Here is a 15307-nt window from a genome sequence, read left to right as displayed (position 1 = left end):
GGACTCCCTTCCTCATCGCCACCGGCTTTGGGAGTGCCCTTAGCCTTAACGGCCGGACTCTCAGAGCGCACAGAGGTCCTGGGACTGTGATCACCGTGATCACTAGCGGACGACTGCACGCTGTCTTCTTTGTGCTCACTGGGCACTGGGCTGTGCCCTCCCACAGAGCCCGCAGGAGCATCATGGGTGCTCTCGGACTCGGCATCGTCCTCACTGCCCGAGTTGAACTCACGTTCTACGAACCGAGGGTTCGGACGATTGTCTGAAGACGAGGGCGACGGACTGCGGCGCCTGCTTGCGCGCTTGTCCGCAGCCGCGTCACCCGAGGATCCGATCGCCTCGGAGGCCACCTGAGTAGCCTCCTTAAGTGCAGAGCCTTTGCCGTGAGGCTTAGTGCTCTTGGCCTGTGCCTTACCGGCTGCAGCCTTGGAGCGTGTCTTAGCACCGCTCTTAGCAGTGCCACGAGGCATGTTAACGGTCGAAGTGGAGACCTTGACGAAGAGCGCACAGGTTGCTGCTCGAGGCTCTAACTGTAAAGTGAGCCTCCGCCGCGCTCGCGCGGCCGAGTCGATGGTTTTCGACTTTGAGAATGAGAGTTTGTGACGAACATCTCTTCATTCTGATTGGTCGGTAAACCGAACCTAAGTGGGGGAGGATGTAACGGGGTACGTAGCACTAAGTGTACCCTGGTTACATGAAGTGTGACACTTCACACTTCAGGAGTATGACATGTCATACTCCGGGATATTTGGTACAAGGTACCAAGGTCATTCAAAACCAACCATTGGTTAAATGACATTGCATTTCTATAGGTAACTGATAGTTTGTATTAACCTCAAACTTAACCTACCTATAAATATACTCAGTTTACAATCTACCTTATTTAGGTCACTTCGCTCTCTTTAATTAAAGAGGGGACCTCTGAACTGCCGTTCACTGAGAGTTTGTATACTCTCGGAAGATAACTTCCTCTAGCGCAAGGTGCTGTGTGACCCCGTCACAGGACGCAATACGCAATTTCAAGGGACATCACTCGTCAAAGACGTCAAAAGGTCAGGGATGCAAGAATTTTTTTTTCCTGGCGTCTCTGATTTTTTTAAAATACATGAAGGATATGCGCAGACTTGAGCAAGTAAGTCTATGTGAATGTGCTATTTGTGCTATTGTGGTGTTGGACTAAGTTTTCTTACATTAACATGTAGGTTTTATCGACTGCCGGCATGATTCAGTTCATGTGGCAAATTCGTCCTGAGTGGATGACAATCTACATAAACGAAAAAGAAGTGAGCGAGCTTGCGCTAGAGCGCATGGTACAGCGTTTCGCTAATCAGTAAAAACAATTGTGCAAATATTTAAAATTGTACTCATTTCTTACTTTAAATTTAAATTTTGCGCGACATAGCAACGCGTTTTCGTCACAAAAACCTCAAGCGGTTAAAACATCATTTGAAGACCTCGAAGAGACCCGTGCAAGCTTTTCCCTTGAGTTTTGGTCCAAGTAGAGTTCTTTCAGTGGCTAGGCATTCTGAATGTCGATGAAACTACTGTTCGACATGCCACCAATAAAGTCGGGGGCTGGCAAAGGGCGCAAGGACTCCGCGCGAATTTTGGGTGGGGATAAGCACGCCGGTCGAATGACCGCAGTGCCAACCATTCGCGATGACGGTCTGTTATTTGTTTTTGCAAAAATCTGTTTTAAATTGTATTTTTGCTAACATATTTTTAAGTTATTAGGGATGAAAATGCCTATTTTGTTATCATCCGTGGCGTCCCTGGTGGCCACATCGAGAAAACGAAATGGAGAAGTGCCCTGACGATCACTTCTACGCCATGCAGGAGAACGCATGGATGGACACCAGTGTGTGGAAATTTTACGTAGAAAAACTTTAAACCTTGAAATAGATGGCCCGCTGTCCTTCTGGTTGACAACTTTGAATGTCACGTTTCAGAAGAAGGACAGCGGCTTGTGGCTGAAGAAGCCAATGCTACTTTGGTCCCACTACCCCCAAATAGCACTGCTGTGTGTCAGCCGCTAGATGTGGGGGTGATGGGACCATTAAAAGCAAAAATCCGGAACCGTTGTGGTAGACGCACTGGTGGAACCGCTAAGGAAAAGCGCATCCGTGCTATAAAGTCTACTACTGCTGCTTGGGAAAAGCTAGAAAAGAAAACGATAATTCGTAGCTTCGAAAAGGCTATCCCGAGGTATTTGGAAGTAACCGTCTGAATATAATCCCCTTTTTTCATTCACATTTTTTTCTGTGCTGTTTTTGTGTTTTAGAGCGCGCTATTAACCTATCAAATGAAGCGTCGGATTTTTGTGTCGGGCTCTGTGTTTTTTCTTTTACTATGGTTGGAAGCTATTCAGTGGTGTCGGACTTCTCCGTCGTTGTCTGTACTTCCTCCGTCCGAACATATAAGCAGGATGGGGGGGCAAAATTAAATTTTAAAACAGAAACCTTTAAGCGAGCATCTGATTGGTCTTACCATTTATACTACAGTGATGTTTTGGTGAAGCAAATTGGCCACTTGTCGCAAAGTTATCACTTCGTGTTGAAGATGTAAAATTTAATTTTTTTTTTGCCGGGATTGCAATTTTACACGAAATTGTATAAGAACATTGTAGAGATGTAGCGCGTGCACATATAGTGCTTAAATATTCCTAGGGTATGTTTTGCAGCGGCCGACAACAACAACAGCATTTTTATGGGCGTGCTTAGTCTAATACGACAGTACTATCAAATGACTTAAATTTGTATGCCAACTGCTTATGTTTTCGGACACGGTTTTAGCAGATGCCTTGCTTGTATTTCTGGACGGAGGAAGTACATAATGAATCGTATCCCCTGCAAGTCAAGCAGAGATTGACACGACACCGTAGCTTATCTGAATTCCGGCGCTTTTCTGTCAAGATTTACGAGCATACATTGTGTTTTGCAGATGAAATGTCGCTCTGTTTTATGGCTTAGATCGAGCGCATAAAACGAAGCATAAACTGAGATGGGAAAAGGCAGACATGGAATTATTTATCTGCGCTCGTTTTAATAACGCAAAAGGATCGATATATGTGTTAGTTTCTTGTGAAACGCCCTTGCAAACATGCACTAGACTGACCATCGACTTTACACATTCATATTAATGCCCCTAAAATATTACTTCGGAAGGCTTGATCCTGATACAGGAAACACTGCTGACCATATCGAAGAAAGTGTGGGCACTTTATTTTTTCAATCGCAAACTCACAGCAATTCGACATTCGGAGACCAAGCGCCATCGAAATGAGCACTACTTGAGCGGCAGCTACCCGAGATCTCTTTATCTCTCACTTCCCCCCCCCCCCGCTGACTTCCTGTTGCGGTAACGACCGTCGGGAGCTTTCGTACCTGTCTACTCGTAGCAGTCACCCAGTAGTGACTAACCTGTCTAGAACTACTGCGACGGGCCCTTGTCACACAGCTGCCGTCGTGATATCATGATGGCCAGTTAGATCGTAGAGTAGGTCTACTTGTTATAGCGACCTTGAAGTGTCGAGGCCGCGCCGTTCAAATTCAATCTCAGAGTTCGATTTACATCACGCTTTCTACTCCTAGTGTATGCTAGTACCGGTAACGGGTTGCTCTAAGTCCGTAACTTCTGATCGCATTTTGTAATCTGTCCAGCAACCAAGGTCAAGATGAATGACACATCGATGAGCGACGCCTCCTAGGCATCCAGCGCGTCGTTGGAGCACGCAACTTTACCGCATCACCCTTCATCTTCGTTGACAGACTTAGCAAAATGGTGCATCTTTCTTCGGTCGTTTCGTCCATCACCGCGTCCTAGGCTGCAGCGATAATTGTCGACACAATGACATTCGGGTCTTGATTGTGTCCGACCGATACTTCGGTTTCACCGCTGTCTTCTGATCCGAGCTCTTCAAGTCGCTTGATGCGCGATTGCTGGTGCCGCGGCCCACCCGGACACGGACGGCCAAACCGAACGTGTGAGCCGCATGGTGGAAGACGTGTGGAAAAATTACGCAACGTCGTTCACGTCGCGGAGCTCCTTCTTGCCTATGACCGACTTCGCGCTTAGCAACGCCGAACACACGTCTACGCACTCACTCCGTTCTTCGTGAACTATGAAAAACTTCCTCGGATTCTGACGCTCATAGATGTGGAACGCTCACAGACGAATGCGTCCGACGACACAGCTGGTGACACACACGACCCCGTCTCCCAACTCGAGTCCAAGCCTGCCCGGATCGCGTACCTCGATTTCGGCGATGATAGTCGTGAAAACGCTCGCGGTTTTCCCTCTACGTTACGGAACGGAGCGACGACTCGCACAGTTGCGAAGGCCGCCGCGCAAGGGATGCACACATATGCCGCTATTAAAGCGATGATCTACGTTTCCTGGCTCTCCATCACTAAATCACACCACCATTATGCTGCCAACGACTTCCACATATATCACGGCTGAGACGCGCACCGCGACGTCCACGCACAACCAACAACTGGACGTTCGAGCACTGATTAACCCGGGTCGTCGCACCGCGTCGAGCCCAGAGCTGCAACAGCGTGGCGATGTCGCCATTCAAGAAGTTGTTTTAAGACGTGAGTCCGTTACCCGCTATGATATTGATGCAATTGCGACTGCTGTATATCGGCATACTTTTCTGGGCATAATTTTATGCCGATCAGCGAGGACGGAAGATGTGGAGCGGCTTTCTGTGGATGAGCATGCTTTATCATTGACGGCTAGACTTCAGCCCACTTTAGTGACGAACTTGGGTGCGAGCAAGTGCACGCCCCCTTATATTGGACCATTTAAACGACGAAAGTATTGGGTGAAGCTAATACACTTTATCTTCCTAAGGCTCTTTAGCTACATCGTACCTTCTACGTGGGGTGCCTGCGTCGCAGTCACCCCTAGCGATACTGACTCCACGCGTCGCAGAAGGCAATTTAGCAGCTACGCGCTTGCAGCTTTCTCCCCACGGGCACAGTCTACCATTCCTCCGCGACGCTCCCGTCTCTCTTGTCGACTGCGCGGGTAACATGCGTCACATTGTGAGCGCGATTCACCAGCACGACGACGATCGCGCTGCTCCACAGCGAGGTCACGACGCTCGTCACCATGACGACAAAGTTCCTCCACGCCACCACTACCTGGTGCGTTGGCTCGGCCCAATGCCTGATAGCTGGGAGCCTCGAGCGATGCCTCTCGCTGTCGTGGCGGCGTACGAGACAAACCTCGCACAAACAAGAGCTGCTCACGTCATCCAAGGCTAGCTCAAATCGGCCAATCACAGCACACCCACCTCAGATATGGCCACACTTGGACGATACGCTGTCACTCAGCAGGATCCGCGACAGCGCGGACACCCATATTCAAAATGCGCGAGCAACACTGGCGATCCGAGTCATAAGAGGCCCGGCAGATCGGATCTGCCAGCGTACTGGCGGACAGTCCTTCGTGAGCTTCCTCGCGGATCTCAAGCATTCAGTCGAGCGCAGCCCCGCCGTTTTTGCTTCATCGCCTCGCGAGCGCAGTCCACGCCTTGTTGAGCGACCTGATAGTCACAGTGCGGGTCACAATGGCAGGCTTGTCCCGAGTCGTGCAGAGCCGCTCAAACAAGCTGCACATTTCGTACGGACTGCGCGCGTTCTCGATAGCTCTGCCGTCATGTCTCTAGTGTCCTTCCGAACGTCGTGACGTCGCCGTCCTCGCGCTCATCGCTTTCTCGCCTCGCCGCTTCAGCGTCGAAAGCTGTGTTTCTCGTCGAAAATGGGGGGGGGGGGTGACGGACCCTCGTCACTCAACTGCCGTCGGGATATTGTGAATTCCGCCTAAAATTGGAGACCTGAGCCGATTGGTCAAATCCAGCATCCGCAATGTGATTGGTCAAATCAAGTTGCAGTTGATAGTTACGGCAACCAGCGCGCACTTGCGGTGAAGACTCTTCTGATAAGGCAGCACGGCGGTGTAGAGGGAACCGCTAGCGTCAGCACTTGCTCAGGTAAATAGTGAAAAGATATCTGCATTGTAATTTATGAATCCTGTTGCCAAGCGTGGTCTCTGACTTGTTATACACACGGGCAAGCTCCTTTCGAGAATATCCAAGATTATAGTACCCGTAGGGACAGTGTAGTACTGTGTTAGGATGTGGTTGTTGCTTGAGTACTGCATTCTCCATTCTTTTCTCGAATCAAAAAGAGATACATTAATAGTCCATCAACGTGAGTTCAATTGCTTTATAGCAGACGCGTCTGATATTTCTTAGCGTCTCTATGAGAGTACAGAGATTTGAGAGAGATAAAACAGTGGCTGACAAGAAGTTTTCTTCCGATCATCGAGAATGGCTGTGTGATTTGTATGGTAAACATTCCCTTGCATACCTAGACGAAGCTCAAGATGCCTTCATGCGAGCTCACCACATCACTATATCAAAGAGCTCCGTTTGGCGCATCATTCATGAGCACGGTTTGACATGGAAGGTGCTCGAACGACGAGCAATGCACATCAAGGAGCAAGATATTTTTTGTTTCGTGGAAGAGCTCGCGCATATCGATTGGAGCCATCACAACCTGGTCTTCCTGGATGCAGTTTTGTTTGACAGCCGCGGGATGACCAGGAAGCGCGGATACTCACTTAAAGGCAAGAAACTAGCGATCAGAGGTGACTTTTAGCGCAAATCGAGGATATCGGTTTTGGCGTTTATCGGGGTTCGCGGACTGATTGAATATTTCGATACGGTAGGAACGTTTGACAGGATTGAATTCGTGAAATGCTGTCAAGACTTTGCATATTCCGAGTTCGGACATGTTCGCCATTATCATGGTTCGAACTCAGTGTGGATCGTTGATGGTGCTTCCATAAACAGACATCCAGAGATTATCCACTTTTTGAGAGGTGTTGGTATTGTGCCAATATTCCTACCAGCATACTGCCCATTTTTCAACCCAATCGAATACATGTTCGGGTACGTGAAGAAGTCCTTCCAGCGTCACTACAACGAGTCGAGTGGGCGAGACCTACTACCATTTACAGTCCAGACGTTTCGCCGCTTCGAGGACTTCAACATGGCAAGGGTGTTCGAGCATTGTGGTTGGAAGATTCAAGGGTATTTTGACCCAAGTGGTCCCATGTCAACGGAGGCACGCCAAGTGCCCGATATCTGGGGAAACGAAGATGGAGCAGAAAACGAAGGAGATTTAGGATTTCGAGTTAGAGAAAGATGCAGCACCACTGTTGGGGAGTGGACAGACTACTGATCTTGGTGCTCGAAGTCATCCAGCTTTTCCGTTTGCCCAAGCGGATCCACCACATCCGTGATCAATACTAGCTCAATGTCCTCAAGAAACGCGTCATTGTAGCTTTTTTTAGGTCAAGCTGACTTCGTAAGCGTCAAGCTGTAGTCCATAGGCTTCCCAACCTTGACGTAATTCCTTATAGCCAGCAAGAACCCCATTCACACAATCTTGTGCCATTCGAGCTGATCGGGCGAATGCTGTCAGTCGCTGGTCAGCTTGAGACGGAGGAGCCCTCAAAAGTTGAACTATGTAAGGTGGTGGTGGTTGTGTAACCGCCTCTCTCCAAGTTGAGCGGCTCAGATTTCGGGCGATATGACTAGCCCATATACGCCATGTGATTGTTCTAGCCTCGAAAGTGATCTCCCGTGCGTCTTCAGCTCCGATACAATCTCACGGAGAGAAACCTCAGCTGCAGCACAGGCACGATCCGTTTGAAGGGGGCGAATGCATGCTGATTCAAACTCGGCATGATCCTTCGCATTGGCAATCATCGTACCGTCCTCAAAAATCAAGAGCTGAACCGTCTTGCCGTGAGATGAAACGAGCCATTGATTCCAGGATGTTTCCGTCTTGGCGGTATCGACGAGATGGTTGTTCAGCTTGAGCTGCATTACCTTGCACCACTGAGCCTCAGTGGCTGTTTCTTGAGACTAAGTGTCGTCGCGTTTCACTGCACGTCCTTTCACACGGTGTCCACACCTCACCCAAAGCTTGTGTATTATACCCTTGAACGTCGATCCACTAACAGCAAAGTCCTCTGTAGAAACGCCAGATGAATCGCGCTGACAAACCGTATTTTTTACGATGGGCTGAACAACCAGCTGAAAGATTGATGATGTGGTGTCTGACGGCGTCGCCGGCGACTGTACCTGTGTGGGAACTGGAGACGGTGAATGGCGGAAGATAGAACTCGCTGAGGGTGGTGTGGGGGACCGTGTAGCAGAATGCCGAGATGCTGAGCCTGGTGGAGGTATTGACCGTCGGACTAGTGCTGCTGTTGTGACTCTAAAAGGCGTCGGGCGTCGAGGCGTGCTGAAATCGAAGAAGACGGCGAGTGTCTAGCCGGCGCCGGAGACGGAGCCGAAGGTGGAGCAGGAGGTGGTGTCAAGTGCCGGGCTGCAGCTTGTGTCGTAGGGGGAACTTCCGGCGTATAGTGGAGTGAAGCCCGACGACGGGAGCCCCTGACTGGAGTGGAGTTGCTTGTGTAGGTGTACGAATACGTTCAGGATATGGCGACACACGTGCAGAACGTGAGGATGTCCGAATACGACCGCCACCGTTATGCATACAAGCAGAAGTTGCTGTCTGTAGCTGAGAGCGTCGCGGAGGTTGAGGCATCGAGGCTCAATATTAATACTAGCTAGGATGTTGCCGTTTGCTGCAGACAGAAACCCTTTTGAATATGAATAATCGATGCAATACGATAGGCTGGGGGCGATTGGATTGGGGCGATTTACCAATCCCCCAATCCAATTTGGAGTAGAGCGCACAATACCACGATGGCCAATCATATCGTAGAGTAGGTATACTCGTCGGCGCGGCCTTGAAGTGTCGAGACCGCGCCGTTAAGACTCTATCTCCGAGTTTATTTTACACCAAGTTTCCTACTCCTAGTGTATGCTAGTAGCGGTAGCATGTTACAACTCTCGTTAAAGCACGCACTTCCATCTATTTCTATAAATTTCCGCTAAAGCCCACCACATTTTTTTTCTGCACAAGACTCTTACATCTCTATCTAAATCATGTGGCGCTTCGTGGACTGGAAACCAAAACAGCTCTGTGTTAAATTTTAGCGAGTGGCAGTCTGGGCTGTCCAATATGCACCCTTTTCCACACCGTATCCAGTGTAATTGGCCGCAGGCTGTGGTACCACTAACCCCGAGAAACTCGCTGCAAGACACCAATTTCATCGTCCACCCAGTGCATTTGAACGAGAATCACTGGGGGATCATATTGTTGGTTTGCGCCGCAATGGTGCCAATGGAGCTACGATCCAGCTACATGCGTATGCTTACGTGTATGAACCTCTTATTGACGACGAGTATCACCCGTACGTTATCTGAGCGCCATAGAACTGTTCAACCAGAGAAGATGTAGGCATAATGACGCTCTGCAGCTTGCAACTTAGTTCAACCGCTGCCAGCCGACGCCTTTTCTGTAGATTCTTCAAAATGCCTTCTCTATCGCTGTCGTTCGCTTACTCAATAGCAGTAGGTTTGCCTTCGTCCGCGCAGAGAAAGGCCGGTGGCTCCCGCCGATGACGCTTACGCAACCCGACTCAAAGTCCGGGCTGTGTACGATGACAGCCCGAGGTCCTGTGTGACCAGAAAATGTTAATTAATGACAGGTTAGTTTATATTATTAAATTAAAAAGCTTACCAATAATAAATTTGGCGTAAACCGGTTTCAAAGCAAAGAACCGTCGAGCAACACCCGAACATTTATGTAACGGAATTGCACTGTGTGGGACACACGGGGTATGGAATACCTGGAGAGTAACGGACTCTCATTACATAATTGTAGGAGCTAACCAAGACTCAGTACGTTGGCCGAAGACGATACGTTAAGTATTCGCTTATGTGTTTATTTGCTAGATAGCTAACCAGATAGATTTACCCCTTAGGCGGCTTGACCGCAGTGCAAGTAATAAAAAACACTTCGGATTTTAAAGCAAAAAAACTGTTAGTATTACAAATAACTTTGAAGCTCTGATTAATGGACTGTATAAGTCATCTTCGGATAAGAGACTTATTACTACTGACTCTTTGAGTCGTCGGACGTCTTCATCGGACGCGAAAACTACGGCGGCCCCGCTACACCTGGTAGCACTTGTAGTCAATCCCGCACCTGAGTCGGTTTACTGTATCCTCAGCGAGGAGGAAACACCTAGGGTTTAACCCCCCCCCCGACGCCGCAGAACGCACTTAACAAGCTTATATCTTTGCTAAGTCCGGAGGGCGTGGCTCACCTTGCGTGGGGATGTGGGCCGTCATATTGAGCTGGTTGCTGGAAAGCGTTATATGTCTCGGCTGCAGGTTTTAATCGATAGATGGTAGAAAAGACAGCGGCTGTTTTTTCACCAGCGAGATATATATTAGTCCATATTGTCGGCTGGACTTGCCATTACGCTGCAAAACCCGACTCGAGGGAGATGGCGGTACAAGAGCATTCCGCTAGAGAACAGTGTCGCCAGCGCCGGCCACTAACCAGGCCGGGGGAGTCGACTGTTCGTCAGCCCCAACAGAGACGACTGGGATAGGACACTTCCGGCAGTCGGCAACCTCGGGTAGGTCTATCAACCCGTCCTCATACACGTAAACCCGAAATACATGTAGTTTGGACGCGGATCCTTCAAAGTGTACGTTACATACGCGCACGCTCCAAGAGAGAAAGACCCAACGTCTCACGCGGCCAAGACATCGCAAGAACGGGATGCCCGAGCCCCCGTGGGCACTACCCACGGACCCCAGCACGCACTTCTCATTCTGGCGCTCTTTTCTCTGCCCTACCTGCTTTACTCGGCCTGCTGCGTATTGCCGCAGTACACCAGCGATCAGAAACCTTTTCTTACTGTTGGGTAGGGTTGCCAGACCCCACGCGTAGTAAGGCTCTATTAGCTGCTTTATCTGAGCCGTTCCTGTCCAAATTGCAACTGAGAGGTATGCTGCCAGCCACACGCACAGAGTTCCCCTTCCTAACTTCGCTGTCTATCCTTCTACCTTCCCTATAACTTCGTCTTCGTAAGGGGAAACTCCCCCTCTCTGGGGTACGCCAGATGCTCATCACTAGCCCCGACGTCGCCCGCTGTCCTTGATACCCCCTCTCTGTCCTTCCGCCGTGTCTTTTCCTTCCGTGCGATCTTATGCAGTCGACGTCAACCGACTGCTCGCATCTTCAACGTCTCCCTCGTCACTCTGTATCTGTAGTCCCTCACGCCACCGTCCGTCACCAACTCTGTCACCGTCTGGCCGCTGTCTGCTGAAGGTCAATGGTCACTGGCATGCGGGACTGTACTGACATCTCGTGCTCTTCCTGGGCTAAGAGCACGGGGTGTCCACAATATCATTGCAGATATCGCAGACAGATCGCTCCTGTCAAGAAGCGCTGGGACCCTGGGACCCAAGGCTACACAAAAGAGCCCGTGGAGCTGGTAGCCTTAGTGGCGCTACCGTGTTGTGCATATGCCTGAGAAGAAATGACACCCGACAAAAAGGGCTTCTTAAAAATATATGGCAATTTAAATGCCCAATTTTACTATAAATATTGTCGGGTTTGGCTGCCACATATGGCGCTTTTCACACAGTAAAATAAAAAATCTTATTTATGCGCGCCTACTAGTAAGATTGTACCATGCTACTGGTAGGCTTTCAGCCTGGGATAAAAGATTAAAGTCGACAGGTTGCTCAACTATGGCGCCGACCCCAAGCGCCGCAGACTTCTTCTAGTATTTTTTTTATTACCAAAGTGACCCCACCTTGTTGCTCAATATTTCTGACGATGCCATATGCAAGACCCGAAAAGAGTTTTAAACAAAACCTATGCAATATTGGGACATTTCCAGCTTCTTGGTGATGATTTGAGTGGACTAACCCGCGTATATGTATGTCGACCGATAACGTTTTTACTTTATTGGTGTTGATCCCGTGCGACGTTGCGCAGCAAAGTTTGGATTTCCGGAATGATATTATCATATTGTGTTTAAGCACCAGCTTGATAAAGCGGATGGAAATGGCACATCGCTTAAGGTGTTTCTCACATCCCATAGACGTTTTGCGCAACCTCTACTATTCTGTTTCTGATATGAGATGCAACGGTGTTGTCGGTGTCACCGATGGCACTTGTCGTATCGACTTCAGTAAGACTGACACTTTTACTTAAGCACTCCTAACAAACGTATCTTAAAGCTGTTGTGCAAGACAGCATTTTGGTAGTCCCCCCTCCTCGACAATCAGCGTAGAAACCTATGAAGCAAGTCACCGTAGGCGACCGACGGCTGCCTCGATAGCTAGATCACAAAATGCACCCAGGAAGACGCCGAAGCAGCCACACAGAGCTACCGAAGCCACCACTAAAATAGAAGACGCTACAAAAGCCGACGAAGACATTCAATCCACGGTCAAAGAAGCGACCCGAAAGGCGAAGTACGATGGTCGCATCCGCCAAGCGTCAGTGGTGAATTGGATCAAGAAATTCTGCGCCGCGAATACAAGCAGCGATCTCAGTTTGACGGTCTCGAGTGTGGTGCACTCCATACCTGATCAAAATGATTGTACCCATGCGGTATTAATATCAGCCTGATAATGCGATCACGGGTAAATGACATGTTATCTCTGAATCGCTGATAGCGTAAACAGCGGGGTGAGAGCCAGTGACACGTGAGAGCGACAGTAAAGACTGGGGTCACATACGTTTGACTACGGAAAAGCTAGCACACTAAACAGCATTGGTTTAGATCCTTCTTATTTTCGTCTCCGCTATTACGAACACGGAATTGACGCTGGCCCACCCAGAGGACGCGTTAGAGACGTAATAGCACAAAATCGAAGCCTGAACTGATTAATTAGGACAACCGTCAGTCCTCACTCAAGTACACCGCTAAAGAAAGCGGCAAGCGTATAAAGGAGGGAAGCTATTTGCCGACCGCAAGGAATCCCCCACGCCAAGATCGACATTGACCCCGAGATCGCCAACCCGATACCTCAAGATCGACAAAATCTGGGATCTCGCTGGTACAAGATCAACGACTCAACCTATACTCGGCGCAACGCGTAGAAGTAACTTCGCTGCTGCTAAACGTGTCGCTGTTCACGTAGACAGTCCGATACTCTAGGCCTCTAATGAGATCACTCGAAGAGCGAATTATCCCACCGACGGGTACACAAGGTGAGCACAAGAAACTTCATGAAAGATCAGAGTACCCCAACCGTTAGTCGGCAGATCGGGCGCCGTGTGCTAGAGGACCTCAACGAGCAGCGAGTTTTGCGGAGCCACATCGCCACAACACACCACGGACAAGTGAAAGACATCACTGATTTCTGATGACTATATATTTGATGGTCCTACGACAGCAACCACTGACCTGATTCTCTTGCGAATCTGAAACCAATATCATCCACATTAAAAACTCGCGTTGAGTACATTTTCTTTGCGATCTACAGTTTATCCATTGTTTAAAAAGAAAATTCACTAGATCAGAATCGACGGTATTGCGAGCCTGCTGATGGATTAAGCGCCGCGATGTGAAAGTTTGGGGCAGCGCTCATTGAAGCGCTTGCGCTTTCCCTCTGTGGGCGGCTTATTGTACTATAGTATTGAGGCCACTCACGACGAATTACGCTAGCGCTTTCAACAGGACGGACAACACTTTGACGCACACCTATCCACTCGAAAATATTGTCCTCGGCTTCTTGAGGCAGCAACAGAGAAGGATCACGCCGTTTTCAGGTAGCTTTGTGAGCTAGCGTCACGTGGTTTCGGATCATTATGTGCGAAGTTTGAGAAATGAAAGTTGATAGCTTCCCCGCCTAGTACACAATATATTTCCTCATGATGCTATGGCTTGCTATAAGAACATCTTGGTTCCGAAATCCAGAATTGGGCTTAGCGCACTGACGGAAGCGGTCTTGTCGTCTAGCTTGTGCAGGACGCACGCCAAGCGCACCTCAACTTGATTGTTTTTTTATCCGACACGTTCTTCTATCCGATTGACGTACATATACATCGGCAAGTATCATCGAGGCGCGAGGAAAGTCCCACCGGCCCCCATTGAAATTGGCACAGATTATCGATATCGGGTCGGCGACTGTCAATAGTCGCCTTACCCGCAAACATCGGACGAGCGGGAGCATCTATCCGCAATAAATATAAGAAATCCCTGTGCTCAGATTCGTAAGTTTTTGTGCTCGTCCAGATAAGTAGGGAGCAGACATTTTCTAGCCGAATGATTGGTAGATAGTTGAGAGGTGACATAGCAAAAATAATGTCAATTATTAACCAATGGATTGCATAGCAAGCTCCTTAAAAGCTACGAGCACTAGATCATTTCTTGATTTTTGGGCTCCTTTTTTAAAACCCATTTAAAATTATATGCTAATCTTGCCCTCTATTAGGGACGAGATGCCCGAGACCTAAGCTCTCATTTTATTGGGACATAATCTACCAAGAGGATTAAGAGCATCTCCACTCGAGCGTGTTATTGCTAATCAAGAAAATATTTTTCCGTAACAAATGCTAAAAATAGCTCACACCATCCCAGTGGGTGCTCTATTGCTATCTAAATTTATAAATTTCAAGCAGGTGGCTATTCCAAATATGAATAGAGCGCGGGATCTATTGCAACAGCCGCATTCGGCAACGGACTACCAAAGCACAAATCCACCATTCTACAATGGGACGCGGGCGCAAATGGGAGACGCAGCAAGATGAAGCGCTAGTTCGCGCATATTTAGACCTCTCTCAAAACTCCATTCAAGGTGCAGAGCAAAAGGCAGCGTCTTTCTGGGATTTAATTCTCAATCGATTTAATACCGCAACAAAGCCGAAGAAGGAGGAAGTTCGTACTGCGCAAGCGCTTCGCAATCGATGGTCTAGTATTTCTCACGACGTGGCCAAATTTGTGGGGTGTTATAGTGTTATTAAGGCCCGCAATGAGTCAGGCAAGAGTGCGGATGACGTGATGAAAGACACTCGATTACTATTCAGAGAGCAACAAGGATCCGAGTTTTCTTTCGAGAGTTGTTGGTTGATTCTGCAGAAATGCCCGAAGTTCATGGATGGGATTAGAACCCGTGGGTCCGGATCTAACGCTGGTGTGGCTGGTGAAGTAGAGAAGGAGAGGCCAAAAGAACGAAAGAAAGCTAAGACTGATCTAGCCGCGGAAATCGAGGATTTCAAAATACTGAAGCAACTCGTGGATGACAATAAAGAGCGAAATTCTGTACGCTTTGAGCAAATGAAGCGCAAGAACGACTTGATTGAGGAGCAGCTTACAATGGACCTGTTTAAAACAGACC

The 15307-nt window shown here is 48.7% G+C and overlaps 1 protein-coding gene across 1 annotated transcript; it reads left to right on the top strand.

Annotated features, from left to right (window-relative positions):
- Nucleotides 1–14682: 14682 nt before the first annotated feature.
- PITG_07020 (uncharacterized protein) lies at nucleotides 14683–15250 on the top strand (the record flags this gene model as incomplete). Its single annotated transcript, XM_002904940.1, has 2 exons — nucleotides 14683–15086; nucleotides 15199–15250. 2 exons carry the CDS (start codon nucleotides 14683–14685, stop codon nucleotides 15248–15250), a joined length of 456 nt encoding a protein of 151 aa, XP_002904986.1.
- Between the last annotated feature and the right edge of the window lie 57 nt (nucleotides 15251–15307).

Source organism: Phytophthora infestans, genomic scaffold, assembly GCF_000142945.1.
Source record: "Phytophthora infestans T30-4 supercont1.10 genomic scaffold, whole genome shotgun sequence".
NCBI lineage: Eukaryota > Oomycota > Peronosporomycetes > Peronosporales > Peronosporaceae > Phytophthora > Phytophthora infestans.
The sequence above is the reverse complement of the archived record's forward strand: the minus strand, read 5'-3'. Positions and strand labels throughout refer to the sequence as shown.